The sequence below is a fragment of the Peromyscus leucopus genome, chromosome 2 (assembly GCF_004664715.2).
Source record: "Peromyscus leucopus breed LL Stock chromosome 2, UCI_PerLeu_2.1, whole genome shotgun sequence".
In the NCBI taxonomy this organism is placed as follows: domain Eukaryota; kingdom Metazoa; phylum Chordata; class Mammalia; order Rodentia; family Cricetidae; genus Peromyscus; species Peromyscus leucopus.
This window is the reverse complement of record NC_051064.1, coordinates 28,221,113-28,248,587: the sequence shown is the minus strand read 5'-3', so window position 1 is coordinate 28,248,587 and position 27,475 is coordinate 28,221,113. Positions and strand designations below refer to the sequence as shown.

Below are 27,475 nucleotides of genomic sequence, written 5' to 3'. Positions count from 1 at the left end.
TGTATTATCTATTTTTGTGGGCAGAATGCTTTCAAGATATGGATTTTTCAGTATGTCATGAAATATTCGTGGAAAAAAGTGAGCACTAATACAGCATGATTCGTAACTATTTTCAGTTCTAGTTGTCAATCTAAGAAAGTCATGAGTCTGACAAAGGCAGACAGAGCAAACACCCATTTGGGGTTTTCTTTGTGCTTGTGACTTTCACCATTGTTTTCTACTTCATGACTATCCTGGGTCACCACGAGGGAGATAGAGAGAGATAAAATTCTCTGTGCCCTAGGGCTGTCCAAGTTTTCCCTTTATTATTTTTTTAAATAATTGGCTAAAAATGAAAAATCTAATGCATTTGATACACATACTAGATACTAGAAAGAATGTTGGCAAAGCAGGGTGGCTGTCCTTGTGCTGCTGATTGTTGTTTATAGACAGATTGTAAATGTTTGTTTAAGAGATGTACTAAACCATTTTATCGATCTATGGACTTGTTCTTTTTAATTAAAAGCTCCAAGGAAGCCAATTTGTTAGATATTAAGTAGTTCACAAGATTTAAGGCACTTACCCATGTAACAAACCATATGGAATCTTTTGAATCTTAACCTGTTGGAAAGAAAGCAAAGTGTTGATGGGACCTGAGGACCACCCATGTCTCTCCAGTCTCTGGATGGATGACTATTAAACAGGGTACCAACTTTGTGTCCTTTACAAAAATCTCTGCTGCATCATGGACTTTGAAAAACTTGCTGAACTGGTTAGTAATAATTATGTCACAGTTTTGAAGAAGTTTCATAGATTTAGGAAGTAGTTCCATTGTTTCATGACTCCAGATATTTCTGAACTTCCATTATTCACCTGTTGTCTCATCAGCAAATCTCTGAAGATTCATATCTGAAATCTCACATAAAGCATATGCTGTAACTCTCTAACATTGGCAGTGTCAGGCTCAGAAATTTTAGATATCTCATTTAAGTTTCTCATTTAAGTTTTTAGGGTTATAGCATTCATTTTTGTGCAAAATAGTATTAAATACTTTGGAGTTCATTTTTATAATTTGTTAATAATTTATATATTGAATAATTAACAGGCTATTTCTAATCATACCATTAAGATCAACTAAATATTTATGTGCATCAACTGCAGTAGATTTCTCATTTTTAGCTCATTGTTTAAAAAATAATAAATGGAAATCTTGGACAGCTCTAGGGCACAGAGAGCTTCATTTCTCTGCATCTCACCCATGGTGACCGGGGCAGTCATGAAGTAACAGCAGTCATTTGTCTCCATGAGAAATTTGTTCTCAGAATTCTGGCTATTGTTTTGTTCTGTTGTTTGTTTACTTTTGGTTAACAAGGTTTCCTACCAGTACATTTTTTATTTGATATTTTTCTTTGCCTTATCTATACCATAGTTATAATCACAGTCGATGTCCTCACATCCACAGACTGTTGGTGCTTTACATTTTACTGAAGTCCATCAGAGCCTTGGCCTCCAGCTATCTGTTCACTGCTTTATTTCTTTGATACTTTTTTTTTGACACTCAGTATATGTCAATTTTTTACTTCAAAATTGAGCTTCTAAGCTCTGTATCTAATTTAGTTCTTTTCACCTTTACTTTTTAGGGGGTATAGTATTTTTCATGCCAGGGTGTTTCTCTTCAGTAGAGTTAACATGATCTGTTCACGACACCATTGTCACTGAATAAAATTCATGATAATAACTACATATCACACTCAACCTTCTGCAAGGCTGGTTCACTGACTAGAACTTCAATAATGTAGACAAAGTAGACTGTCCCAAGTCAAGGGCCAAATTATCTTAGGCCACTTTCAGCGTTCTTTTTTTTTTTTTTTTTTTTTTTTTTACATTCTTTGAAATATTTTATTAGTTTCTTAAGATTTTACATTTATTTTTATGTGTGTATGTTAGCACAGGTGTGTATGTGGGGGTCCAGTTCTCTTCTTTCCAAGTGGACTCTAGGGATTGAACTCAGGTCACCAGTCTTGGTGACAATCACCTCTACCCACTGAGCCATCTCCCTGACCCCATGTTTTCTGAAGTATTTGAAAACAACCTTCCTATATGAATTATCTGTCAATAAAAAAAACAAAAACAAAAGCAAAAACTGGGGTTGGGGATTTAGCTCAATGGTAGAGCGCTTGCCTAGCAAGCACAAGACCTTGGGTTCAGGCCTCAGCTCCAGAAAAAAAAACAAAAACAAACAAACAAAAAAACCCAACTAACTAAAACAACTACTTTATTTTTGAGACCTGGAACTTGCTCTGTAGATCAGGCTGATCTCTAACTCAGAGATCCACCTGTGTCCACCTCCCAGGTGCTGGATTAGCAGCACGCAGCACTATGTGTGATTTTGTTTTAATGGGCTTTATAACTGTCCTTCAGAACACCCTGAACTCAAGAGAAAAGCTTACTTACTATTAGTCTGCAGTAATTCCTTGGACACATTGGAAGCAGAGCCTTGTGGCACAGCACTCACATTCCCCTCTTGGTCAGGAGACATGGGCTCTTGTTTAATCTGAACTGATGAATCAGGGACAGTACCATGGACTTGGAAAGAAGATGCGGTTATCTGGAGAGGGGTTTCAGTGGACGGTGGAGACACATGGCAAGGAGGTGGCTCTAGAAACCCTAGGGAAAAGGGAGTAGGCAGCAGTGTGGTCTCAACAGAGGCCTGAGATCGGCTATTCCTTTGTTCTCGTGTGGTGAGGCTACAGGGAGCCTGGTCTGGCTGCTCAGAAGGTTCATACGTTTCTTGTAATCCTTGTAGAATCTGTATTCTGTGAGTCCTCAGTGCACTCATCTCCATAGTTATCTGCTGCTTGAGCATGAGCAGCCTCTGAACTTCGACATAGGCCGTCTGCAGTGCCGCGCGTGCCTGCAGGAGGTTGCTGTCCATGCACTGCAGTGATTTGCTCAGCTCTTCCTCTCTTAAGGAAATATTCAGTAGCTGGTCAACCTGAGAACGTTCTTTCTTTCCTTTAATTTTCCTTCTTTTATTTTTTCTCTCAAGACTTGGTAGTTCAGGGGAAGATCCATCCCCGGTGGCTCTTCGCTTCTTTCTAACACTGTGGCCATCGTTTTGCTCAGCACCAGAGGTACAGCTACTGTCAGTGGCTGCGTCTGCTAAGCTGGAGACCGCGTGAACTGAAGACGCATTTGATGAGAGTGAGTTCCCTTCTCCACTGCTCTCCTGGGCATGGTACTCCAGCGGTGGTGTAGACCTCTCCTGGCTGTGCAGGCCTCTGGCCGAGTGCGTGAAAGGTGTCACATGATCAGATGGTGACTGTGCACTATGTCGCCTTTGGGTAGGAATGTTTCCAGCCCTTCCACCTGTTCTGACAGAGGGAGTCAGAGGCACCACTTCCTGTTCAAGATACACGGCCTCCTTTTGACTCTGGGCAGCACTCAATGTGTTACTAGGTGAAATAATACGCTGGGGTTCATTTTCTTTGCCGGTACCTTCCTCACTAAAGAAGCTATACACAGGAGCCCTGTCCATGATCACGCTGCTTTCAGAAAGGCTTCGCTTTCTCGCCAAGCCAGAGGATGAGGAAATGGAAACACCTTCCCACTGGAATCCTTCCAGGCTGGACAGATCAGGTTCCTCATCTAAATCCAAGACTTCTTGTTCATTTTGAACCAAAGGTACCATTTCTATGCCAAACCTGGGTAAACCTTTGCCCAGCTCTTGCTTTTTCTTGGTTACATGTTGAATGACCTGTTCCCAGTTGACATTTCTCCTTGATGCATTTAGAATCTGTCGTAGAGTTGGCTTAAGCCCAGACTCCTTCTCTGTTTCATTCTTTCGGTGGCCACTAATATTTCGAATACGTCGAGCACTATTGAGATTTGGCTCTGGAAGATGTGTTCCAGTTTTGCTCTTCAGACTAATGTGCCGGGTCAGATCTCTCTGGAGTGAGGCGGGAAAACCAAGTTTACTTAGTTCGGGAAGGAGTGTGCCTGGGGGCTGATTATTGATATCTTTTTGAAGCTCTGCATCCAAGCTAGTACCCTCAAAGCTTTCTGTTTCAAAAGGTCCATCAGACTTAACAAGGCTGTTATCCTGTGCATCCTCCAGGGAGGTCTTCAAGTCTAGCAGTAAGCCAGTGTGTGGCCCGGCTGCTGCTGTCACCTGTAACTCAGGCTCCTTCTGGGGAACTGTGGAATTATGGGGGGAGGTGGAAAGGTTCCCAGATGTTCCCAGGATCTGGTTCCCTGGTTCCTTATCCACAGTGTGCATGCTACAGGACACAGTCTCTGTAGTTGCCAAATCCACAGCTCCACTTTTGATACCATGCTTTTCTGGATCAGATGTTGCACTATCGTTTTCAGCTGAGTGTGCCTGAAACTCAACGTTCACAGAGTCTTCGGCTGACTCTTCTACACTCCTTCTTTCTTTTGCATGGCTCTCAGGCCGTTTGGACTTGCTAACAAGTGGCTTTCGGGGTGCTTTGGAACACTGGGGCGCCTCCTGGGTTTTCTGTGATGTGTCATTTAACTTCTCATCAGGGTCTTTTTCGGTGCCTGACACAGTTTTATTCCCCTTTAAAACAGGAGGACCTAAACCATGTGACTCGGACATGCAGGAAGAACCATGGCTACCTTCTAAAGGGGATTTGTTCAAGAGACGTGAGCAATCTCCAGGAGAAAAAGATTTTGTTTCATTGTTTTTTGAGCGGTTCTTTAAATTATGCTTATGAGGGCCTGATTTAGGAGTTGGAAGGAGCGGGGATTTTAATAATGGAATCTTATTTGACTTACGATGTGGCTCAGACTGTTCAGTAATGGGGCAAGCTCTCACCCCCTCATATAAAGCAGTGACATCAGGAATGGCTTTGTGATTGGGAGATCCAGGATGTATTTCCTTTTGTGTTTTTAGCATTGGGGGATTACTTGTTTTATCAATCGGTTCTTGCATTCCTGCAGTTATTAAGCTAAAATTAAAGAGAGGCTTGTCAATCGTTTCTGACGTGTTGCCAGTGACTTCCTTCAGGGCTGACTGTAAATCTGGAGTCTTCTGGGCAGGGTAAGGTGCCCAGCGGCGGAACTTTTCCCGTGCCATGTTGGCACTCTTTCCGTTCATTTTTGAGACCGCTGCGTCTGTTTGTTTAGTCGTCTGACTTTCTCGCTGCTCAAAGTTGAACTCAAGCAAGCCTTCGGCGGCAGGGAATTTCTCCCCCGCGAGCCCCTCGGAAGGGCTTCTGTATTTAGCAGCCTTGTCGCTGTCCTGCCACTGCCATTTGTATCTCTCTTGGTTGTACTTGCTTGGCTTATTAGACTTCTTGCTCCACATCTTGGTCATGTCTTCCATTTGGTAGTTAGAGTTTCTGTTTCTGCCTTGTTGAAATTTGTCTCCAGGGCCATTGTAATTCCAACTATTTGTACCACGTACACTGGATTTCCAGTTTCCGTGACTGCTGCTCCCGTGCCAGCTGGAAAAGCCACCTGCTCCTTCAGGATGCCAGCTGGAATTCCTTCCTGCACCGTTATAATTCCAGTCCACCATTCCACTGTTCGAATGCCAACCTCCTCCAGAATTACTGTGATTATGGAACCAATTTGAAGAGCCTCTTGGAGCACCTTTATGCCACCCAGAACTTCCTCTTGGCCCACCACTATTCCTCAAAGAATGTGGAAAGCTACTTTTCCTACTATTATTAAAGCTATCCTTTTCCCATTTCCAGTCCCACTGCGGAGGTCCACGATGATGCCTTGCTGGCTGATTATAGCTCTCTCTGTCTTGGTAAGGGATTCGGTCTTCGCGTCTCCACTGGGGTTGCCTGTCATCCGAGTTTATTTCTTGGCTGTTACTGGAAGGCTCATCTTGTCGACTTTGTTCTTTTCTTTCCTGTATTAACTGAACAAGTTCCTTGTCAAAATAATCTTCTTCTTCTTCTTCCTTTCCACCATCTTCTCTTTCCTGGGCATCAACATTATCTTTGTGCAACTGGCCAGAAATGTGCTTTGCATATGCAGAGAGACCCACTTCTGTGACCCCGCACACTCGGCACTCATGACTACTGTCCACTCACAGCCCGTCCTTCCTACGCCATTAGGCCGCCCAGGGCCCGGAGAGGGAGCTCCCAAAGGCCCCCTGTGCCTCCGGTCCGGCGGCGGCCTGGGACCCGCTCCCCGCCGGGCACTGACGCCGCCGCCGCCGCCACTTTCAGCGTTCTTATAACCTAGTACTTCCCTCTTCCATGTGTGACCTAATATCTTTGGGACTATTGGGTAAAATCTTTGCAGTGTGTAAACAGAGCTTCTAGCAACCAAAGTCAAAAATAAGATAAGATGGCAACTATGACTTATAACCTGCTCACCTGATGTTCCTACCAACATTTAAAAAGCAACCTATGACTTTTGTTGTTATGTTACTATAGAAATTCATCAAACCATTACGATATTGGAGCACAGACTTTGAGGTAAATTGACTTTGTGTTCCCAAGACACAATCACTCATATCTTGCTCCAGAATACATATAGTCTCATCCCCTATGATGTGAGAGTTGTGATTTTTTTGTTGATATTACCCACACCATTAACTATTGTAAAAGCTATTTCCAGATTTCTTCAGAAATTCTAATTTCTGTAGAACTGCTGATGAAAGCAGAAAAAAAATATTTACAAAACTTAATGATATCAATGCATCTGGTTCTTTCTAATAGACTGTTCCACAAACATTAACTTCATATTGTTGTACATTAATGTTTTGATAATTATTATAGTATTTAAAAATTGATAAAACATCACAATTCATTCAGAATAAGAAACTTAAAATCTTGAAAATTTGTAGAAAAATATTGTCACTTTAAGGATACTCTGTTCTATCATGATCACATATGAGTACAGATTAACTTCATTTTCCTCATAAAATTTGACCAATAGGGTTCTGAATGCCCAGCAGGCTATGTGCCTGAGCATAAATGTACAATGTGAGCAACACCAAACAGATAAAAAGTAAAACCAAAATTTGATAAAATTTTGCTAAATAATCTTCCCCCAAAGGATGATTCAGTGAAACTCAAAAAATATAATCATGTTCTTTGTTCATTCTCTTTTATGGAATCCCAAGGTCACGTGCTTTTTATGTGACAATAAGACCAGGAAATAATTCAAAGCAATTCATAAGATTTCACACTCGGAGGAAAGAGGAGAGTGGGGATTATACCCCTGTGTATCTGAGTGACCATAAGTTGGAAGTATCTGGAAGACATTTGGCAATAACAGTTTAACACCAGAGGGTATCAGTCTGAACCAAATTCAGCTCATGAAAAAGCCCTTTGTTATGACCCCAGTGGAGAGGAATATTCTTTGACTTCAATAGAAAGGACAAAGTTTAATATACACAGAAGATTCTATGCCTTAGATTCAACTTTGCTTTTTCAGAAGAGCTGGTAGTCAGATAGGCAGAGATTTTGGGAAGAGGATCCTACCTAATCACTACTTTACAAGAAGTATATATAATATACCAGGATCAATTTACAATTATTCCCAGTTTAGTGATAAAGATATCCCACTTTAAATGGGGCTATTACATGGTCTATTAATTAGAAGTCACTCATATTCAATTTTTCATCAAATATTTAGAGGGCTTACTCTGAATCAGTCACAAGTCATGGCCCTGGAGTTCTCTACAGAATCACTGTTTTTGTATTCAAGCTTACTTGGGTAGAGAAGCAACATAAAAAATAGGACTCTCAGCCGGGCGGTGGTGGCGCACGCCTTTAATCCCAGCACTCGGGAGGCAGAGGCAGGCGAATCTCTGTGAGTTCGAGGCCAGCCTGGGCTACCAAGTGAGTTCCAGGAAAGGCGCAAAGCTACACAGAGAAACCCTGTCTCGAAAAAACCAAAAAAAAAAAAAAAATAGGACTCTCTTGAACAATAAGCATATGTAGCAGATTAATGGGGTAAGAGACAGCCTTAGAGGAATGAAGGAAGGAAATGGCTACAAGCGGTAGAAGTCCTCTCTGCACAGGCATCTCTAAAACGGATACTGATTAGTGAAAACATGGAACTATGGAAAGGATCACAGCACAGACATAACCAAATGGTTCAAAGATCCTGAAACAGAGCTTAATAACAGCTATGGTGTTGGAAATTTGCTCTGTAAAGTAGCCCGCCATATGTGTTACACATCAATGCAGACAGAACCTGATGAAAAGCTGCTGTGGTCTAACTATGAAGCAGACTTGTGATTTGAATGCCCAGTCCTTAGCTTGTGGCATGATTTTGAAGACTGTGGAGTAGAACATTTCTAGCAGAAGTGGGTGAATAAAGCTGGGTCTTTAGTCTGTGCCTTGACCCTGACTCCAATCCACTTCTCTACTTCTTGTCTGCTACCATAAGAACAGTCCCCACAGTGTGCTCCTCTCACCAGGAACTCCATCACCATCCTTTTCATGATGGATTGAAGTTTCCTTGAAAGTGTGAATCAAGGTGTAGATATCCTCCTAGAAGTAGTTTTTGTTTGGTATTTCATTATTGAAATGTTAAAGTAACTAAGATGACAATTTTTTTCACTTTAAAATTTATGAAAGTCATAACATTTTCCTATATCAGAAGAGCTCCCTTCCCAAGAACTGCCTCTTTCTGTTGGATTTCCAAAAAGTAATAAATAACGTACTGGTTAATGATTTACTAGACACTCAACATTAGCTCCAGGAAGGCTCACTATTTTCAGTTGATAATGATGCTTGCTTTCCTTTGAAGTATGATCCATCCCTGTTATTCTGAATTCATAGCTTTTATAGTCTTCAAATGACTTAATGTGTTCAGTCTATTCTCTGATTACAACTTGATCTTTCCTGGTCTCCATGACTTTCAGACAAAATATTCTAACTTTTAAAAATTACAAGGTTGAAAATTACTGAAGGTGATAAATATATCAGAAATTTAAACTGACTCTAGGTTTAACTTTCAAAAATAAAATTTAATAAGAAAATTCTTAAATATATTTTAGCCGGGCGGTGGTGGCCCACGCCTTTAATCCCAGTACTCTGGGAGTGAGTTCCAGGACAGGCTCCAAAGCTACACAGAGAAACCCTGTCTCAAAAAAAACAAACAAAAACAACAACAACAACAACAACAAAATGCCTTTAATCCCAGCACTCTGGAGGCAGAGGCAGGCGGATCTCTGTGAGTTCGAGGCCAACCTGGGCAACCAAGCGAGTTCCAGGAAAGGCACAAAGCTACACAGAGAGACCCTGTCTCGAAAAACCATATATATATATATATATATATTTAATATATATATATATATATATATATATATATATATATTTAAATTTCAGATTATTTTAAATGCCTTTGTAACTTTGATGTTCATGTCAAGCTAAGCTTTGCCTGCTGAACATGGATAGTTGACCTATAAAGACCTTAAAATCTACTGGAGATAATGTTTGAAAACATAAAACTGCAATTTATCCTAAATAAAATTATGCATATGTTCATGTTTTGGTTGCTTTTTGTGAATATGTATTTTAGAAGTAGCATAGACTAAACATTGAATAAAGGAAATAGATGTGATACAAAAATTTTCTAATATAAATTTATTATATACATCTATTGTCCTTGTTTTCCATATGAACACACTTTACTCATTGGCAAAGCACTTATGGCTCTAAACCTGGTCTACTGAGAGCCATATCATCTGATTGCAGGGCAAGTTACATAAAAGATGACACCGAAAGTCAAGCATAGGTGCTGTTCTCACTTGGGGACAGCAACACAAATGCTAGAGAAGGGAAAGGGAGATGACAAACAGGTTCATTGCCCAGGCCAATGACAGACATCCTTAGAGGATGGGAAACTGCTGTAAGATGTCTTTCTGTATGCTGTGAATATGTGTGGTTCCCACTGGATAATAAATAAAACTGCATTGGCCTATGGCAGAGCAGGATGGAGCCAGGTGGGAAAAATCCAAAATAGAGAGTAAGGGAAGAAAGGCAGAGTGGAAAAACGTGAACCTGCATTCCAAGGAGTAATGTAAGGGGACATAGGCAAAGCCACAGTACACATGGCAATACATAGATTAACAGAAATGGGTTGAGTTCGGTTATAAGAGCTAGTTAGCAAGAAGCTTGAGCCGTAAGTCCTTCAGTTTATAATTAATATTAAGCCTCTGAATGATTGTTTTATAAATAGCTGCAGGATTGTGGGGCTGGGTGGGACTGGAGAAACTTCTGAGTACAGAAAATTATCCCTTATTATTTGTTTAGGTTTTGTTGTTACAGGTGCTTAAAAAAAGTTTTATTTCTATTTTTATTTGACACATCTTTTAAAAATATTTTTCTTATTTCTTTCTTCTGTAACTATGGGCCTTTTATAAATTCTGTTTTAGTCAAAATGATCAAGTTACACAGAGCAGTTCAAACACTTAGATGTATAATTTATAACTTTTCCTTCTGTTCTCTTCACTTTTTACTTTCCTTATTATTTAAGATCTAATTTTGTGGACCTGCTTTGAGCTGCTCTCTCCAGCCTCCCCTCTCCTTTCCTCCCCTTCACCATCCTTCCTATCTACTCCTCTCTCCTCTCCCACACAAATTAACATGGGGCTGGGGGCTCTTGGCCTCAGCTTTCCCTGTGGTGGAAATGTTTTTGTTGGCCAACAGCATTTATATTCTTCCCTTCTTTTCTCACTCTACCATTAGCTGAGCTGCCTCATCTCTTTCTTTTTTATTTTTGCCCCTTTTCTATTTCCTGTTGCTTTGTTACTGTGCTTATTTTCTCTCCATTCTTATCCCAATAGTTCAGTACAAACTATACTGTCCTTGTTCCTGTATTCCCCCAAAAGATATTGGATTTAAGGATTCCTCATTGTCAACTTGAGATCTAGAAGCCAATAACAGATGTTTTTCTAGGTAGCTCTGTGAAGGTATTTTACACAAAGATAATGAAGAAGAATATCCTCCTCTGCCCTGGGCAGCATGTTCTTTTGGCAGTCATGGTACAGAGTATGGAGGAAAAATAGTTTTTCACCTGGCTGCCTTCATCCATTGCTAACATTGACATCCAGTTCCTCAGCCTTCTAGCATATACTGAAGATCAGTGGATCTCCAGGAATCCTTTAGATCATCAGCATCATATTGGAATTGCTGAAGCATCAAGCAATTGGGTTCTTGGTCTATCCAGTGTGTAGACTATCATTATTAGACTACCCATATCATATTAAGTAAAGAAATCTAGTACATTCATCCTGTTATATATTCATTCTATTGGTTCTGATTTTCCAGGGAACACTAACTAATATAGATTGTCATACCAGAAATGGTCCTAGACAGACAGAATTATGAGAATTAGGAGTTTCTCTATTGATCTTGGCAATATCTAGAGCTGGATCTCTAACTCAACTAAACCTACAGTTGTCATAAAGACTCTCCCAATAAGAAGAACACTGTGTGTGTGTGTGTGTGTGTGTGTGTTGTTTCAAGAATTTATTGTTAAATGCAATTGGCATTACTCACTCTCTGCTTGTGAAGAGGAAATTAAGGAAAATAATGATGCTGGCTGATTGCTTTTACCATATCTGGATAAAGTGGCAAAGGAAAAGGATGAACTCAGAGGTGAAACTTTCCAGATCCAAATGTGTATAAACAAATTAAAAGTTCCAAAATGACCCCTGGAAGAAAGTCCCCTCTTCAGCAGTCGTTGACTTGGAGTTGCTGAAACCAAACCCAAGCCCTCAATATCAAATTGATGTACTTAAAACATCAATTTAGATTCCAGCCTAGGAAGATATCAGCAGTTTACATGATTGAAAAAGAGTGCTAATTGAAAAAGAATGGAATCCTGTATCTTGAGATAGAGATAGGAGGTGTGAGGATCCTGAACATGCTGACAAGTGCTATCAGATTTTTTTTTGACTGCCAGTTCCCAAATGATAACATGAACACTTATTAAATATAAAAGCTTTGCCCTACCTTATGCATGTTCCCAACTAGCTCTTATAACTTAAATTAACCAGTTTATCTTAATCTATATTCTGCCATATGCCTCTGCTACCTCTCCTCCATACTGTACATCCAACTTCCTCTGAGTCTCTGGTGAATCTCTGCTTCTCTGATTCTTCACCCAATTTCCTCTCTCTTCCTGAAAGTCTCACCTATCCTCTCCTGCATAGCTATTGGTCACTAAGCTCTTTATTAAACCAACCATGAGGTGCCTTAGGTAGATGAGGTAAAACAAAGACAACTACACACAATGTGACCAAATATCCCACAACAGACTGGCACTGAACTTTCAGCTTCTGGTTGGTTTATTTTTACCAGGGGAAAAAAAATCTGATAAAATTGAGCAGGCAATCACATGGTCTCTCTCTCTTGGGTGGTTGGAGCAGGAGCAAGTGGCAGAAAGTGTGGTTTGTGGTTGGTCCTCATCACCCTTGGGCAGAACAGCAGGACACTGGTAACTGGACCAGCATCTCCTCATCCTTAGCACCTATGTGTTCTTATCTCTACTCCCCAAAACATTACTCCAGGAACCTGAGTCAGACCTAAATCAGCCTGAGCCTATCTGTTTTGGTGCCTCACCTGTGACACCTGCTGGCCAAACACTATTATTACATTGTAAAATTTTCTTAGGAACAGCCATCTGAATGAATATCGGATTTACCTGCAGGTCAACAAAGATTATTTCACTTATGGCAATCTTCCAAGGATTTTAACAGAGGTAAATTACTTGATAATTTCAAACTTTGGAGTAATAAATAAATAAAAAGAAAGAGAAAAGTTTACAATTTGTAAACCCTTTCCACACCAATGGCGGGAATATCACTATGCAGGTAATTAGAAAGCTTCTCATTTCTGCTATGTATGGGACACTAGAAGATATAAGTAGCCTAGCTGAGATGAGTACATTTTTAGCCACAACTGTTATTAGTCTGGCAATTCATATCTTATCGTTAAAAAAATGGTTTGGTAGCAGTGCCAAAATTGAGAAACTGACTAAAATTATATGGATTTACAAAATTGTTATGAGAAATTGGCAGAAAGAACACTAATTTTGGAAGGTAATTTGCAAGCCATAGTCATTAAGGAAGACAAGGCAGCCTTGACAGATATGATAAAAGCTTTAGAAGTATATACAAATGATAAGAACAGGAAACTGACTGATTTCATGAAGGCTTTAAAAGCACGAACTGTTCAGGAGATTCAGACTCTACAAAATGCAACTGCTAATAGATTCCAAGCCTTAGAAGAACTTGCTAAGACTGATAAAAAGAGCATTCAGACACAGACAGAAGAATTTACAGGAGAGTAAACCTGACCATTACCTTATAGAACTAGAGATGAGCTGCCTAGAGGTATTAGAATATCTGCCATGGTTTATCCTGTTACTATTTATTAAAGGCCAGCAAATAACAATTATTCTGAAGGATATGCTGAGGGATGACTCATCCCTAGCAGGCTTGAGGCTCAGCCAAGTAAAAAAGACACTTTCTGAGAGCCAACTGGGGTCTGCCTAAGGGCCTTAGCAACAGCAGCTGAAACATGATCTGGAGATGACCTGGAACAACAGCCATGTCACATCAGCAGATGCATATTCATCAGATCTCCCCTCAGGGAGGGGTGGAGGGTACATAAGGCTTGCCTCTAACTGAATAAACTGAGCTTCTTGTTTCAACATTCTCCCGGAGTCTGTGCCATTGACTCTGCACCTATTTGGTCCCCTCTCCCAAGAACCCTGCTACATCTGGTACCAATGATTATGACAATTAATATAGATATTAGCACATCTGCCATGATTTATCCTGTTATTATTTATGAAAGGCAAGTAAATAACAATTACTCTGAAGGATATGCAGACTGTAAAAGGGAACCTACACATATGAAATATTTAAAAAATATTAAAGATTTAAAAAATATTTAAGAAGCAATAGTTTCCTTTGGTGTGCATTCAGCACATGTGAGGCAGGTGTTGAATATGTGGCCCTCTGGGAACAGAATCACCCCAAATGACTGAAATCAATTAGTCTCAGCACTATTTAGATTATGGTCTTCAGTTAGAATGGAAAAGCTGGTTGAGAGAAGATAAGTCCCTTGAACAACAAGGTAAGATTAGAGGTTTTGAGATTTTCCAAGATCAAATACTTGGCAATGGCCATTATGCTGATGTGAATAGTCAGGCTACATTTGATGAACATACCTTGTCCCTATGCCATACTGCAGCCTTAAATGTTTGAGACAAGATTCAAGAATCAGGAAAAAGAATTAAGTCATATACTAAAGTTATACAAGGCTTAAAAGAACCCTTCACTGACTTTTTGTAAAGATTGACTATAACTGTAAGTAGAACAATATAATATCCATAAGTTAGATGAGTACTAATTAAATCTTTGGCTTTTGAAAATGCTAATTTAGAATGCAAAAAGTTATTTGGGCCTTCAAATGTCAGAACAGCACTTGTAGATGAATGGATCCAACACATAGTCAATATTGAGTTGCTTAACTATGGTGATGAGGCTTGGCTAGGAGAGGCAATTTACAAAGGCCTGAAGACACATCAAGTGTCAAATGTTTTGATTGTGATAAATCAGGCCATCTAAGAAGAAATTGTAGACAGAATATTCCTAGAAATAATGTTTCTTCTAGGAATAACCCAAATGGAAGGCCCCAATCTTCTGGATTATACAAAAAAAAAAAAAAAAATGCAGCAAATGTCGACATTGGACCAATGAATGCAGATCAACAAGAGATAAACAAGGCAAACCTTTACCATTCGGAAATGCCTTTGGGAGCCTCTCACAGGCTCCCATGTTGAATGTGGTCCAGTCATTCCCGGTCATTGTGGAGGAAACTCCTCCCCACAAAAATTAGAGGAGCCAGTGCCTATTGTAAAAAACCATACTGCTCTGGATGATAGAACAGCTTTGGAAAATGAATAAAAAAATTCCAGGAAGAACCATAAAATGAATATTTTGGTAGACTTCTATATATAATCAAAGACCAAAGCTTAGAGCATGTATAAATGGCATTGCAATTGAAGGTCTTTTGGACACAGGGGCAGATATGACTATAATTGCACCAGAATCAGGGCAGCCAAATTTGCTTCTTCAGGGGGCAGATGTTCAGTTCTTAGGGTTTGGAACCATATCTCAGTTAAAACAAAGCATGATATGGGGTGAATGTAAGCTGGGAGATGGTGGTGCAACCCTTTAATCCTAGCACTTGGAAGATAGAGGCAGGCAGATCATTGTGAGTTCAAGGCTAGCCTGGGCTACAGAGTGAGTTCCAGGAAAGGCACAAAGCTACACAGAGAAACCTTGTCTCAAAAAACCAAAAAAAATTCGAGGCCAGCCTGGGCTACCAAGTGAGTTCCAGGAAAGGTGCAAAGTAACACAGAGAAACCCTGTCTCAAAAAAAAAACCAAAAAACAAAAAACAAAAAAAGCATGATATGGGTTGAATGTATAGGGCCAGAAAGACATAGAGGAAAATTGAAGCCATATGTGGCTGATGTAACAGTGAATCTATGGGGTCATGATCTGTTGCAGGAAAGGAATAACCAGATTAACATTCCTCCAATCTCAGAAACAAACCATAAACCAACTCATGTTTCTGGGAAGAATATTATAAGGCACTATAAAAACACTCACTGACAATTCAGGCCTTACAAAAACAGGGCACAACAACCGTTGATCTCTCAGAGGTACCAACAGCCCTACCTTTAAAATGGTTAACTGACAAAATTGTCTGGGTGGGGCAATGGCCTATGGCATCAGAGAAACTACAGGTCTTAGAACAGCTACTTCAGGAGCAGCTAAATGTTCAACATATTGAAGCATCAATTAACCCTTAGAATTCTCCTGTATTTGTTATTAAAAAAGAAAACTGGAAAATGGAGAATGCCTACAGATCTGAGAGTCACAAATAAAATAATTCAGCTGATGTGCTCTCTACAGCATGGAATTCCAATTTCTTTGCCTTCTCTGTTACCTAAAGGATTGCCTATTAGAGTTGTTGCTTTGAAAGACTGTTTTTTCACTATACCTTTACAAGAAAAAGATTGGGAAAGTTTTGTTTTCATGGTGCCTACTTATAATAATTCTCAGCCTGTTGAGAGATATCAATGGAAGGTCCTCCTCCTGGGAATGTTAAATATCTCCACCCTGTGCTAATATTTCATGCAAAAACCATTGGAAATAATTCATTTACAGTTTTTAGAACCTATAATTACCATTATATGCATGATACCTTATTAGCTGATTCAAATGTAGAAAAAAATGTTTAAAGAAGTAAAGAAAGTTTTGCATTGCTGGGGATTACAAATTGCTCTTGAAAAAAAGTACAAGGAGGAAATTCTATTAGTTACTTAGGATATAAAATATGTCTACAAAAATTTTGACCCCAAAAGTTACAAATCAGGAGAGACTGATTGAGGACTATTAATGACTTTCAAAGATTGCCAGGAGACATTGCCAATCTATGGCCCACCATTTGGATAAAAAATGATGAACTGAGTAATTTTTTTTTTTTTTTTAGTTTTTCAAGACACAGTTTCTCTGTGTACCTTTGGATCCTATCCTGGAACTCACTCTGTAGACCAGGCTAACCTTGAACTCACAGAGATCCACCTGCCTCTGCCTCCTGAGTGATGAGAGTAAAGGCATGCACCACCACCACCTGGCTTGAACTGAATAATATGATCCAAACCTTACATGGTAACAAGTATTTAAATGTCCCAGGATATTATCAGTGGAAGTTGAGAGAGAATTGGCTTTGATACAAAAGAAATTACAGAATGCACATGTGGATTGTATGGATCCAAAGCTTGACAGCATTCTGGTTACATTCCCCTCCACACATTCCCCTACAAGAATGTTAATGCAGAGGAAATGTATGATCTTGGAATGGATATTTTTTCAACATAAACAGAGTGAGAAATTACAGACACATGGAAAAGCTTTCTGATTTGGTTTTAAAAGGAAAATTAAGTCTTCATCTATTGACAGGAATTGATGAGGCAGAAATTGTAGCACATTTTACTAATGAGGAAATTTACTCTTTATGGATAAAACATGAATATTGGCAAAGAACTTGCAGTATTTTTTGGAGAGAGATTAACAACAGTTATCCCAAAAATGAAAGACTTAAATACATAAAAAGAACCAGTTGGTTCCTTTCTCACATTGTAAGGGGAACACCAATCTCTATAGCCTCTACATTCTATACTAATGAAAATAAATCATGAAAGGCAGGTTAAAAATCAGGAAACAAGTAAAGTGGTTCAAAGCCCTTATGATTCCATGCAAAAGTCAGAATTGTGTGCCAGTCTCATGCTATTAATGGGTTTTACAGAATCTCTCAATAAAGTTACTGACTTTCAATATGCAGAAAGAGTTGTTTTATATATTTAAAATGATGAATTTATTTCTGATGCCTTAGAATTAACTTTGTTATTTATACAACTACAAAAAATAGTCAGGAATAAGAATCATCCCATACATACAACACAGATCAGATCCCATATGAGTCTGCCAGGTCCTCTAGCACAAAGTAATGATGAAATTTGTCAGTTATTAGTAGCAAATATCCTAGAGGCCTCAGAATTTCATAAAAAAAAAAAACACCATGTCAATAGCAAAAGTTTGAAAAAGGATTTTCCATCACTTGGCAACAAGTCAAAGAATTTTTTTTTAAAAAGTCCTTGTTCCTTGTATAATCAAACTCTATTACCTGCAGGAAGTACCCTAAAAGTATGCAAATAAATGAAATTTGGCAAATGAATATGTTTCATTTTGCAGAATTTGGAAAATTAAATATGTACACCATACACTAGATACATTTTCAGGATTTCAATGGGCAACTGCTTTGAGTTCTAAAAAGGCTGACTCTGTAATTACACACCTGCTCCCTGAGACACAAACTTACCCAACTCTGATTGGACCAAGATATGAGTCTTTATTCTCCCAAATAGTCATTCCAGCCTCTAAACCTTAGGTCCAAGGGCACAAACCATGCCTCCATACCTCTAGCCATGGCAGCCCCAGCTGCAGGCTAACAAGCAAGACTTCTGCAGGCAGGCCTGGTCACCACCAACCCCTATCAGACACTGTAATCTACAACCCCACTCTATCCCCCAAAACACCCATCCTCAAAGACCACAGCTGTGCCTGAGACATAGACCTGAACAGCTCTGATTGGACAAAGAATACCAATTAGACAAAGAGTGGCACCATGAAACACAGACATCATTTGAACCAATTAGAGGACAAGATGGGTAGACACCAGTGTAAGAATACATTCAACAACACAAAGAGCAGTATGGTACCACCAGAGTCTAGTGGTTCTACTACATCAAGATCTAAACATTCACCATAGAAGAAGCAAATGAAAATGATCTTTAAAATGACTTTATAAAGATCATAGAGGTCTTTAAAAAGACTAAAAAATTTCATTACAGAAATTGGGGAAAACACAAACAAAAATGGAAGAAATCAATAAATCCCTTAAAGAAAGTCAAGAAACCTAAGAAAAAGCAACCAAACAGGTGAAGGACAAGTTCAAGACTTGAAAATTAAAACAGAGGCAAAAAGGAAGATGCACACTGAGGGAATGCTGGAAATGGAAAATCTGAAAAATGAACAGGAACTACAGATGCCAAAAAATGCATGAGATGCAATAGAGAATCTCTGGCACTGAAGACATGATAGAGGAAATGGACTCATCAGTTAAAGCAAACATTAAAGCTATCAAAGTCATAGCACAAAGCATTCAGGAAATATGGGACACCAGGAAGAGACCAAACCTAAAAATGATAAGGATAGAAGAAGAAGAAGAAGAACAGCTCAAAGGCACAGAAAATATATTCAACAAAATTGTAGAAGAAAACTTTTACAACCTAAAGAAGGAAACACCTATGAAGATATAAGAAACTTAAAGAACACCAAATAGACTGGACCCAAAAGAGCATCCTTACCACATAATAATCAAATCACTAAACATACAGAATAAAAAAAGTATATTAAGAACTATAAAGGAAAAAAGCCCAGTAACATATAAAGGCAGACCCATAAGGATAACATCTGATTTCTGGAAACTCTGAAAGCCAGAAGGTCTGGAACAAATGTTATGCAGACACTAAGAGACTATGGATGCCAGCCGAGATTATTATACCTAGCAAAACTCTCAATTTCCATAGACAGAGAAAACAAGATATTCCATGAAAAAAAATGGATTTAAACAATACTTAACCACAAATCCACCCTTACAGAAAGCACTACAAGGAATAATACAACCTAAGGAAGTTAGGTGCACCCAAAAAACACAGGCAATAGATAATTCCATACCAACAAATCCCAAAGACTGGAAGCACACACACATTACCACAAAAATAAAAAGAACTAACAATCACTGTTCATTAATATCCCTTAGTATCAATGGACTCAATTCACCTATAAAAAGACACAGGCTAAGAGAATGTATATATGAACAGGATCCATCTTTTTTCTGCATACAAGAAAGACACCTCAACTTCAAAGGCAGACACTACCTCTTAGTAAAAGGTTGGTAAAAGACTTTCCAAACAAATGGACTTAAGAAGCAAGCTTGTGTAGCTATCCTAATATCTAACAAAATATATCTGAAACTAAAATTAATCAAAAGATATCAAGAAGAACATTACATATTCATCACAGGAAAAATACATCAAGATGAAGTCTCACTTCTGAACATTTATGTCCCAAATATAAGGACACACTCATATGCATAAGAAATATTACTAACGCTTAAATCACACATTAAATCACACACAGTAATAGTGGGAAACTTCAACACCCTACTCTCACCAATGGACAGGTCTGCCAGATAGAAATTTAGCAGAGAAATAAGGGAACTAACAGATGTTATAATTCAAATGGCCTTAATAGATATTTACAGAACATTCTACCTGAACCAAAAATAGAATATACCTTCTTCCCACATCCCCAGGGAACCTTCTCTGAAATTGACCACATACTCGGTAACAAAGCAAATCTCAAGTGATAAAAAAAATGGATTAACCTCCTGTGTTTTATAGAACCACCAAGGCTTAGAGTTAGAATTCAACAACAGCACAAATTATAGAAAGCCTTCAAACTCATGGAAACTGAATAATGCTCAGCTGAATCACCAATGGGTCAAGGAAGAAATAAAGAAATAAATTAAAGACTTCCTATAATTCAATGAAAATGAATATACAATGTACTGAAACTTATGGGACACTATGAAGGTAGCACTAAGAGGAAAGTTTATAACTCTAAAAGCCCACATAAAGAAGTTGGCAAAATTTCATACTAGCGACTTAACAGCAAACCTGAAAGCTCTAGAACAAAAAGAAGAAACTCATCCAGGAGGAGTAGATGCCAGGAAATAATCCAATTGAGGGCTAAAATCAATATAATAGAAAGAAAGAACAGTGAAAAGAATCAATGAAACAAAGAGTTGGTTCTTTGAGAAAACCAAGATAGAAAAACCCTTGTCCAAACTAGCCAAAGGCAGAGAGAGAATATTGAAATTAACAAAATCAGTAACAAAAAGGGAGACATAATAACAGACACTGAGGAAATCTAGAGAATCATCAGGTCATACTTCAAATTCCTGTACTCCACAAAATTGGGAAAAAGTAAAAGAAATAAACAATTTTTTGGATAGGTACCACATACCAAAGTTAAATCGAGAACAGATAAACAATTTAAATAGACCCCTATGGAAATAGAAGCACTCATTAAAAGTTTCCAAACCAAAAAGAGCTCAGGGCCAGATGGATTCAGTGTAGAATTTTACAAGAATTTAAAAGAAGAGCTAATATCAATACTTCTCAAATTGTTTCACAGAGTAGAAACAGTAGGAACATTGCCAAATCATTTCTATGAGGCTACAGTTAACCTGATACTCAAATCACACAAAGATGCAATAAAGAAAGAGAATTACAGACCAATTTCCCTCATGAACATTGATGCAAAAATACTGAATAAAATATTGGCAATCCAAATCCAAGAACACATCAAAAAAAAAAAAAAATCACCCACCATGATCAAGTAGTCTTCATTCCAGAGATGCATTCCAGAGATTTCAATAAACAAAAATCTGTCAATGTAATTCATCATATAAACAAATGGAAAGAAAAAAAACCCACATGATTGTCTCATTAGATGTTGAAAAGCCTTTGACAAAATTCAACACCCTGTCTTGAAAAAGGTCTTGGAGAGATCAGGTATACAAAGAACATACTTAAACATAATAAAGGCAATTTACATCAAGCTGACAGGCACAATCAAATTAAATGGAGAGAAACTCAAAGCAATTCCACTCAAATCAGGACCAAGACAAGGCTGTACACTCTCCCCATGTCTGTTCAATAGAGTACTCAAAATTCTAGCTAGAGCAATAAGACAACAAAAAGAGATTAAGGGGATACAAATTGGGAAGGAAGAAATTAAACCTCCACTATTTGCAGATGATATGATAGTATATATAAGTGACCCCAAAAATTCTACTAGGGAACTCCTACAACTGAAAAACACCTTCAGTAATGTGGCAGGATACAAGATTAACTCAAAAAAATCAGTTGAACTCTTATATACAAATGATAGATGAGCTGAGAAAGGAATCAGAGAAACATTCCCATTTATAATACCCAAAAATAGCATAAAATATCTTGGGGTAACTCTAACCAAACAAGTGAAAGACCTATATGACAAGAACTTTACATCTTTGAAGAAAGAAATTGAAGAAGATATCAGAAAATGGAAAGATCTCCCATACTCATGGATAGGTAGAACCAACATAATAAAAATGGCAGTCTCACCAAAAGCAATCTACAGATTCAATGCATTCCCCATCAAAATCCCAACACAATTCTTCACAAACCTCTGAAGAACAATACTCAACTTCATGTGGAAAAACAAAAAACCTGGCATAGCTAAAACAATCCTTTACAATAAAGAAACCTCTGGAGGCATCACAATTCCTGACTTTAAACTCTAATATAGAGCTATAGTAACAACAACAGCTTGGTATTGGCATAAAAATGACATGTGGACCAATGAAATTCAATTGAAGATCTTAATTAATCCACATACTTATGAACACCTGACAGGAATTCTGACAAGGAAGCCAAACCTGTACAATGGAAAAAAGAAAGCAACTTCAACAAATGGTGCTGACATAACTAGATGTCAACACAAAATATAAAAGATTGCATATAGATTCATATCTATCACCATGCACAAAACTCAAATACAAGTGTAACTATAACTTCAACATAAATCCAGTTACACTGAACTTAAGAGAAGAGAAAGTAGGAAGTAGCCTAGAATACACCAAGAGCAACAATTAATAAAAGGGACCTCCTGAAAATGAAAAGCTTCTGTAAGTTAAAGAACATGGTCAATAGGACAAAATGACAGCCTATAGAATGGGAAAAGAATTTTACCAACCCCACATCTGACAGAGGGCTGATCTCCAAAATATATAAAGAACTCAAGAAAAGAGACATCAAAATATCAAACAGTTCAATTAAAAAGTGGACTACAGTTTTAAACAGAGAATTCTCAACAGAAAAACTTCAAATGGCTGAGTGACATTTGAGGAATTGCTCAACATCCTTAGTTATCAGATAAATGCAAATCAAAATGACTCTGAGATACCATCTTACACCTGTCAGAATGGCTAAAATCAAAAACAATAATGGCAGCTTATGTTGGAGAGGATGTGGAACAAGGGTAACACTCCTACACTGTTGGTGGAAATGCAAACTTGTGCAGCCACTTTGGAAATCAGTATGGCAATTTCTCAGAAAATTCAGAATCAATCCACCTCAAGACCCAGTGATACCACTCTTGGGCATATACCCAAAGGATGCTCAAGCATACCACAAGGACACTTGTTCAGCTATGTTCATAGGAGCAATATTCATAGTAGCCAGAATGTGGAAGCAACATAGATGCCCCTCAAACCAAAGAACAGATAAAGAAAATGTGGTATATACACACAATGAAGTGTTATCAGCTGTAAAAAACAACGACATCATGAAGTTTGCAGGCAAATGGATGGAAGTAGAAAATATCATTCTGACTGATGTAACAGACTCAGAAAGACAAACATGGTATGTACTCACTCATAAGTGGATATTATATTAAAGCCAAGGAGAATCAGACTACAACCCACAGCTCCAGAGAAGCTAGGAAATAAGGAGGACCCTAAGAAGAACACATAGATCACCTTTGGAAGCAGAAACAGAGATCTCCATGAATAAACTGGGGATGAGGGAGGACAACAGAGGGGAGGGGATGGGGGATGAGAACATGAGGGAATGGGATGGTTGAGCTGGGAGAGGGATAGAGTGGGAGAGTAATGAAAGAGATATCTTGACAGAGGGAGACATTATGGGGTAAAACATGCTAGGGAAATTCCTTGGAATCCACAAGGATGACCCCAAATTAGAATACTAGCAATAGTCAAAAATGTGTCTGAACTAGTCTACCCTGGTAATCAGATTGGTGAATACCCTAACTGTCATCATAGTGCCTCCATCTAGTAACTGATGGAAACATCTGCAGAGATTCTTAACCAAGCACAAGGCTGAGCTCTTGGAGTCCAGTCAAAGAGAGGGAAGAGGGATTACATGAGCAAGGAGGATCAAGATTATGATGTGGAAACCTACAGAAACAACCAAACCAAGGTTGTAGGAACTCACGAACTTTAGACTGACAATTGTGGAACCTGCATTGGACCGGACTAGGACCTCTGCATAAAGGAGACAGTTGTGTAGCTTGATCTGATTGAGGGGTCCCTGGCAGTAGGATCAGGATTTATCCCTGGTGCATGAGCTGACTTTCTGGAGCCTATTACTTATGGTTGGATGCCTTGCTCAGCCTTGATGCAGAGTGGAGGGTTTTGGTCCTGCCTGAACTGAATATTCCAGGCTTTCCTGACTCCCCATGGGAGGCCTTACCCTTTTGGAGGAGAGGATAGGAGGTAGGTTGGGGGGAGGCTAGGAGAAAGCAGGAGGAGGGATCTGTGGTTAGTATGTAAAATGATTTTAAAAATTTATATTAAAAAAGAAATGCTTAATAAACAGAAAAAGGTAATAAATAACCCAAGAGATAGATTGCATAATGCCTTATTAACTTTAAATTTTCTAAATGCTAATGAGAAGGGAATAACAGCTGTGGAGAGACACTGGACAATGAAACAAAACAAAACAAAAAACTACTGAACTAAATCAACCTGTGTACTTTAAAGGTATGTAGACCTCAGAATGAAAACCAGAATATGTGTTATGTTTGGGAAGGAGTTTTGCTTCTGTTTCTACAGGAGAAGAAAAGCTATGGATACTATGAAAATTAGTAAAGATTTGATTCAAGCATTAGAGATCTCATAATAAAGAGAAGTGATAGCTCATCAACTTATTTGGCAGTTCAACATGTCAAAAAGAAAACTCACCCTATAAGTGGTGGTGCAGGGCCCTGTTTTCTTTTGTCTTTACATGAAAATAGAAATACCCATCTTCAAGAAGTCAAAACACTTTGGACATACAGACATCTAAAGAAGAAAGGAAAACTATCTGGAAAAAAATTACTAAGCAAAGTAAAATCTGACCTGGTGGTACTAACATTCTCTACAGTGCAAAATCTCACTATCTAGAAATTAATTCTCTTTATTTCTCAAAAAAGGTAATGTCCCAACTCAATTAAAAATTAAAGCTGGCTTTGGAGTTGGAGTGTAGCTCTCTCCTTCTATAAATCCAAGCATGTTGTTAAAAAAAATCAGTCTCTGTCTCATATAAGAAGAGCCACCTGGTGTGGGACAGAAGAAAACCAAAATCTAGGGACTATTGCTGTCACACCCTCTTTTCCCTCATACTCAATTTAACTCTTTAGAACCTTTCTTTAGATATATTACTACCTTAAATTTTAAACTTTCTGTTTTATATTAATAATGTTTAAGTTTTCCACAGTGAACACTAAATTTTCTTTAATAACAATCTCCAAAGTGTCTGAAAAGATGATTTGGCATCAAAATAATGAATCTACCTGGTCTATAATAATGCCATGGAGCTGAAAAACACCACGCAAAGATTGGCTTTGGACTACAAACTGCTCAGGACAATTCCAAGTTGGTTAGCTGAGATAGTTCACCCTATTACACAACTCTAGCATAAGTCTTACACATTACTCTGAGACTGGTTACAAATATTACAGGTAGTCCTCATGAGATTTAATCATTGTTTTATTATTTTACAGAATCCTATAGAGATACCATCACTCCCAGACTGCACAAAGCAATTCTAAGAAATTGACACCTCCTCTCGAACAAGTTTTTATTTTCCTCGGGGTTATGGATAATTATCATCTGTAAGGGGTTGGTTATAAGTTGTTATAGGTTTGAAGGAGGAACAATAAAGATTAGACTCAGACTCTAGAAATCTTGCTAGGTATTAAAAAAAAAGAAAGATAAACAGGATAAGACAATAAGGTAGCTTATAATAGCTGCTTGTAAACTAAATTAGAAACTATTAGTTTTAGATAACTTGCATTGGCATGGATTCTTATATATTGATTTAAATGTTTAAGACATTTTAAGACATTCCTGTTTAAGACAATTTTTATATTGATACAAATTCAAAATTATATTTGCCATATTATATATATACATATATATATATATATATGTTCCTACTTCTGTTTAAAATAATTTTATATATTGATACAAATGTAAAATTATTTTTGTCATAGTGTATGTATGTTTCTACTGTTTAGAATATTTTGTATATTTGTGCAAATTAAGGATATTTTTGTCATATTGCACTATACATTTGTACCCCTGATTAAGATATTGTCACAATATCAAGGTCATTGTCCTTATGCTACATATCTGTTTACAGATTGTTTAATTTTATAATGTGAAGCTTTAGCCTTTAAGCTATACAGGTTATTAGGAATTAAAAGTTAGAGTCATTGAAGCCCCAGAGACCTGGCAGCAGCCTCCTCCCTCTTCACCATGCCGACCATCCTCTGCAGCACTAGTGACCACCAGAGCCATATTCACACCCTGCACTGATTGAGAACAGTGACCACCAGGGTCATATGCCTGCTCCTACACCAGTTGAGAGGAAAAGCAACCACCAGAGCCAGAGGCCCCAATTGCACCAATTATAAGAAGAGCAACCTGGAGATCCACCTGTTTGGATTAAAGGAAGAAATGGGTAGACTGCAGTATGAGAACACATGAAACAACATAAAAAGCAAATCAGTACCATCAGAACCTAGTGATCCTATAACAACAAGACCTGAACATTCCAAAGCAAATGGTCCAGAAGAAAATAACCTTCAAAACAACTTTATGAAGATGATAGAGACCCTAAAAGGAGAAATGAAAAATTCCCTTAAAAATTGAGGAAAAGACAAACAAAAATTGAAGTAAATCAATAAATATCTTAAAGAAAGTCATGAAACCTAAAGAAAAAAAAAACATCAAACAGGAGAAGGAAACAGTTCAAGACTTGAAAACTAAAATAGAGGCAATAAAGAAAACACAAACTGAGGGAATTCAGGAAAAGGAAAATCTGAGTACATGAACAGAAACTACATAGGCAAGCATAACCAGCAGAATACAAAAATTGAACAGGGAATCTCAAGTGTTGAGGATACAATAAAGGAAATAGATTAATTGATCAAAGAAAATTTTAAACCCAACAAAAATTTAGCACAAAACATTCAGAAAATCTAGGACACCATGAAAAGAACAAACCTAAGAATAATAGAGGTAAAAGAAGGAGGCAAATTCCAGGTCAATGGCATTGAAAACATACTCAACAAAATTATAGAAAGAAAATTTCCCAACATAAAGGAGGACATGCCTAGGAAGGTACAAAACGTGTACAGAACACCAAATAGACTGGACCACAAAAAAAGTCACCTGGCTATATAATAGTCAAAACACTAAGCATACAGAATAAAGAATATTAAGAGCAACAAAGGAAAAAAGTCAAGTAACATATAAAGGCAGACCAATTATAATTAAACTCCACTTCTCAATGGAAACTCTGAAAGCCAGAAGGTCCTGGAGAGATGTTCTGCAGCTACTAAGAAACCACAGATGCCAGCTCAGACTACTATACCCAGCAACTCTTTTAATCTCTGTAGATGGAGTAAACAAGATAGTCCATGAAAAAAAAAAAAAACAGATTTAAATATTACACATCCACAAATCCAGCCTTACAGAAAGTATTAGAAAGAAAACTCCAACCCAAGGAAGTCAGCTGCAACCACCAGAACATAGGCAATAGATATAACCTCACACCAGTAAACCCCGAAGAAGGGAAACACACACATACTACCACCAAAAAAAAAAATGAGAATTAATAATCATTTGTCATTAATATACCTTAATATCAATAGACTCAATTCACTTATAAAAAGACATAGGCTAACAGAATGGATGCAAAAACAGGATCCATCCTTCTGCTGTATATAA

The 27,475-nt window shown here is 38.0% G+C and overlaps 1 protein-coding gene across 1 annotated transcript in view; it reads right to left on the bottom strand.

The window, feature by feature from the left end:
* Window positions 1-2,294: 2,294 nt before the first annotated feature.
* The window catches only part of LOC114709682 (zinc finger protein 106-like), a 37,287-nt gene continuing 12,106 nt past the window's right edge, over window positions 2,295-27,475 (bottom strand). The window contains exons 2-3 of the mRNA XM_037203319.1: window positions 12,549-12,630; window positions 2,295-6,045 (exon numbers count right to left, since the gene is read on the bottom strand). Coding sequence (XP_037059214.1) covers window positions 2,426-6,045; window positions 12,549-12,630 — 3,702 coding nt within the window. The 3' untranslated portion in view covers window positions 2,295-2,425. The remainder of the gene's footprint in view (window positions 6,046-12,548; window positions 12,631-27,475) is intronic.